The 5,000-nt window shown below is 43.1% G+C and overlaps 1 protein-coding gene across 1 annotated transcript in view; it reads right to left on the bottom strand.

Annotated features, from left to right (window-relative positions):
* LOC310867109 (polyprenol dehydrogenase-like) overlaps window positions 1-5,000 on the bottom strand; it is a 50,190-nt gene that overhangs the window by 1,234 nt on the left and 43,956 nt on the right. Inside the window, exon 6 of the mRNA XM_083776916.1 lies at window positions 3,080-3,287. Coding sequence (XP_083633042.1) covers window positions 3,080-3,287 — 208 coding nt within the window. The remainder of the gene's footprint in view (window positions 1-3,079; window positions 3,288-5,000) is intronic.

Below are 5,000 nucleotides of genomic sequence, written 5' to 3'. Positions count from 1 at the left end.
GATACAGTCTGCTTCTAGCGAAAATCTAACTAATTCAGCAGCAGTAACATTAGCGTTTTCTCTGTCAGTTGATTCTTCATATCCATATGAGTGAAGCGGCCGGGATGACATGTTCATTTTTCAAACACAGTTCTTATATGAAGCAATCTAAAAATCCTCCTATGGCGATTTCAATGCATCTAAAAAAATGCATGAACCTGGGGACTGACGCCCTCTACTGAAAGTGACGTCAGACTTCGGTGCTCTATATGGAAGGTGTTGCCATTCATTCTGCGCTGTGATTGGGCAGAGCGTGGCATAGCGGGGGGGGGGGGGGGGGGGGAGGGGTGCGCCACAGGGGACGGGTGTCCATGCCACACAGCAGGAGGATTTGGAGGGTATCGTCCAATGACTGCACTCTGATCTTTCTCTCACAACAAACAACCATGCGGCAAAACTTCCACTTTATTTTGTCCCTGAAGGGCGATTGCTTTTGCAGCACTAAAACATGAAAGTCCCCCAGACAGACAATGACAGCACATTAGGTTGCCCAGGCTGCACTGTGAATCACATCACAGGCTGCACTGTGAATCACATCACAGGCTGCACTGTGAATCACATCAGTGAACAAACATTTCCATCAGTGGGGGGTGTTGGTGTGACTTAGACTTATAGGCCTGACTCACACCTTCACAACAGATTGATGTATAGCTGCAGATGCATGAGACTTGTTTACTAATGCAAGCTCGCTCGTCACATGGTTTGACACAACATTTTTGTTGTATGAGGGGGAGGGGGGCAGTCGAAACACTGTTTCACTGAAAAATGTTCGTTGACTAAACCTTTTTTCACTGAGCTCACAACGTGAGCTTGTAGATCGGCTATTTTCAGCATGCAACCAAGTGTAAAAATGAATGAGGTATACTGGATCTCTTGTCCACTAGTCCCTTCCTAACATTTTAGTCCAGTTTTTATGTGTTGACGAAATTGTCAGTATATTTAGTCTTAGTTTTAGTCACCCTAGCTTAGTTTTCATTTAGTTTCCATGTAGTTTTCGTCAGTGAAAAAAAAAAACGTCTTAGTTTTAGTCGACGAAATCAACACTGGTGTGGAATAGAAATTGTGACCAATACAAGGTGAGCCACTGTTGCTGAGCAAGCTGTCAACTGGGAGGTCTGTGACTCTCTGTGGCTAATCGATATCGTGAGGACTTTTATCGATCTGTTGAGTCTGGGGATCTAATGTCCAATTTCTTCCTCGCGGTTATCACGGTATCAGAGAATGTTCTGAGGATGGCCCCAGGGCCAAATCAAAACATATTGATGATGATGTTTTGGTGCAAGGTAATTAACCCATTTTGGACTGAGGTCGATTAAACAAAAAGGCTTCTGAATCCTAATAGTTTTCTGAAAAACCCATGTTTCTATATGTCAGTCGTGCTCAACCTTTTTCATGTCAAGGACCCCCAGAATTATCTCTATTGGGCCACGGAACCCCATCTGAAAATATGTACTTCCAGGGACCCCCCAGAAGCCAATATTTTAGTTAAAAATGTTCGCTCTGAAATATATATTCAAAGATTTGCGCCACATTTTCACGACTTTTCAAAAATAGCAGATCTACAAGCTCATATGAGCTTGTAGATCTGCAATTTTTCAATAGCTAAAGTATAACATAAGGCTTAGAACACCAAAAGGGGTTCCCGCCCCAAAATGGCTTAACTCTGAGGACGATTCTAGAAATGTCTTCTAAATCCTGAGTGTTTTCGTCTGAAAAACCCATGTTTCTATGTCAGTCGTTCTCACATTTGTCATGGACCCCCAGAAATATATGTAATTGGCCGCGGACCGGACCCCCATCTGAAAATTGTTCCAGGGACCCTACCCCCCAGAAGCAAGGATTTGAGTTAAAAATGTTCAGTGTGTGTGTGTGTGTGTGTGTGTGTGTGTGTGTGTGTGTGTGTGCGCCTGTGTGCGAATGAGTGAATGCAATGCACAATCTATATGTAAATCGCTTTCGATAAAAGCACTATATAAATGCACCATTTACCAATGACAAGATTTCTCATCATTTCAATCCAAGGCTCACACCGCCAATCATGTTTTGATTTAGAATTTTCTTTTCCTTTCTATTTAAATGTATTTTCTCACTTCTTATCATTGTTTAGAATTTAGAAAATAAACTAAACTAAACCAAACTATGACAAACACAAGACTCCAATAACCTTGCTGCAGAGAATGATGACATGTCTGGTGGTGGTACCGAGAATCCTTGTCACGTTGAGGTCATTAACGAATTAGGCTGCAAAACCTACTTAAGTCTCTCATAATGAGGCCAGATGGCGTGTCATTCTGACAGGTGTGGAGAAAACAGATTCCATGAGTTACGGGGGACAAAGTCTGTGTATAAACCACGGTGGTGGAGGCAGTGGCTCAGGAGGTACAGAGCGGGGCCGGTGTCTTCAAACGGAACGTTCCCGGTTCGATCCCCGCGCCGCTCCTCCATGGCTGGCGCGCGTCGATGTGCTCTTATGAGCAAAGACGCACGCCGCTGCCACGGAGTTCTGCAAAGCAGTGTTGTTTTTGGCAGCAAATTCCTATTTTAGTTTTTAGTCATAGTCTCTTGAATAGTTTTCACTTAGTTTTAGTCACATTTTAGTCACCTGGAATGTCTTAGTGTTAAGTCTAGTTTTAGTCGACTAAATATCATAAGATTTTAGTCGGCTAAATATAAGATTTTAGTCGACTAAAATGTATTTTGGCGGGCCTTGATGCCGTCGTAATGATTGCTGAAAACCGCAGATATATACATATACGTCGCGCTGCGACGCGTTTTTCAGCATGAAAGCAAGTGTAAAATGACTTATACTGGATCTCTTGTCCACTAGTCCCTTCCTAACATTTTAGTATAGTTTCTATTTGTTGACGAAATTGTCAATATATTTAGTTTTAGTCATCATAGCTTAGTTTTCATGTAGTTTCCATTTAGTTTTCGTCAGTGAAAAAAGGTTAGTCGACGTCGAACATTTTTCTCTTTCGTTTTAGTCGACAAAAACAACCCCACTTCAAAGGCATGACGGGCATCAGTCACATGTCCTTACCCTGAACAGCAGCCGTGCCACGGCGCTCTGCGCCACGCGGAGCGGCGGCCAGAGGTGGCGGTAGAGGGCGGTGTCCACCATGCCCGGGTCCACCGCGCACGAGCTCACCGCCGCGCCGTCGGCCTCCAGACGCACCTGCAGGTGGGCGGCGAAGAACCGCAGCGCCAGCTTACTCTGGCAGTAGGCCGAGTGGGCCGAGTAGAACCGGCTGCACCGCACGCAACGCACACACGCACACAGGAGAGAGAGAGAGAGAGAGAGGGGGGATATTTCGTTTAACGTTGAATGTTAGGCTATTTACACCAGTGGTTCTCTCAAACGCTTTCATGTCAAGGACCCTCAAATGGATGAATTGTAGCCTAATTGATGGCGGACCCCCATAAGGAAATGCTTGGTGCCTGCAGGGTAGACGAATGTGCCAGAGGAACAGAACATGCCCCATAAGGACCCCCATAAGGACCCCCATAAGGACCCCCATAAGGACCCCCATAAGGAAATGCTTGGTGCCTGCAGGGCAGACGAATGTGCCAGAGGAACAGAACATGGCCCAGGGCAACGATATTAGCCTGGCCATGTACTGTAGAGCCAGGGAACCCCAGAACATGAACACTAGATGGTGATGAAAGTGTTAAGGAAATCCTCTGTACTTTACTTTTTTATATATTTTACTATATTTTAGGGCTGTCAATCGATTAAAATATTTAATCCGATTAATCGCATGATTGTCCATAGTTAACTGTGATTAATCGCAAATTAATCGCATATTTTGTATACGTTCTAAATATACCTTAAGTCAGTGGTTTTCAAGATTTTTCATATCAAGGCCCATTATTTATTCTGCATTTGAGCCACGGACCACCATTTGATGACATTTAGCCTTCCAGACCCAAACTAAAGAACTGTATTGATGTTGGCCAATGGTACCATTACGAGAGATAACAGGCCATGTTGATCAAAATAACATGTTTTCAAAGTTTTCTAATTGTGTAGACTCACTGGGAGAGAGAGAGAGGGGGAGAGAGGCGGGGCTCACTGACTGCCTGCATTCACATGCATGCGTCTCTCAACCATTCTGTCAAATTTCACAGTGCGTTAATCGCGCATTAAAATAATTAGTGCCGTTAAAAGGATTGTGAGTTAACTAGTTAATAGTGCGTTAACTTTGACAGCCCTACTATATTTCAAAGACAAACATTGCACTTTTGACTTCACCACATTTCTAGGAAGGGACGCCTGGGACCCAAAGTTACAAAAATACTACTTAAAACAATCAAGAAAAACATTGCTGTGATGTACCGACATGGAAGTTCTGGGCCAATGTTTAAAATAACAATTTGGTTGATAGCCCGTTGATAGGCCAACCGATATTTTTGTTATAATTAATTCAGTCTGTTGTATCTGTTGTGTCTGAATAGCAGCTATACAGTATATCTAGGTCAGTTGCTATATATAGCATCAAGATGACCTACCCGATGAATTATCAAAAAATGCTGCCCTGAACCAGGCCGCATCTGACAAGCTTTTTTTGGATCCTGTCGGGCTCAGGCTCAGCTCAGGAAGTGAAAACTTTAAAGTCAAGCAACACATTGTCTAAAAATACTGAACAGTTAATACAGCCCGTCCTTGGAGCCACATTCAACTATTGATTGAATTAAGTGAACAAAGTTAGAGTGCATATAAACGCATCATTACCACAACTTGATTGTTCCAAGTGATCGATCGCAGCACAGATCCATTAGCTCTGCTCTTCGGCAGATGAGTCTTGTATATATATTTTTAATTATAATTATTGACGCCTTTGCCTTATGTTCACAACATCTCCTTGGTTTGTGATGTCGTTGATTGTGTTATTATAGAACTTATTAACCAACTTTTTGATCAATAGCAACCATTGTTTCTGTTGTTTATTGCGGTGTGCACA

Source organism: Protomyctophum parallelum, assembly GCF_964188405.1.
Source record: "Protomyctophum parallelum genome assembly, chromosome: 11".
NCBI lineage: Eukaryota > Metazoa > Chordata > Actinopteri > Myctophiformes > Myctophidae > Protomyctophum > Protomyctophum parallelum.
Note: the sequence above shows the minus strand (reverse complement) of the source record. Positions and strands in the feature narration are given on the sequence as shown.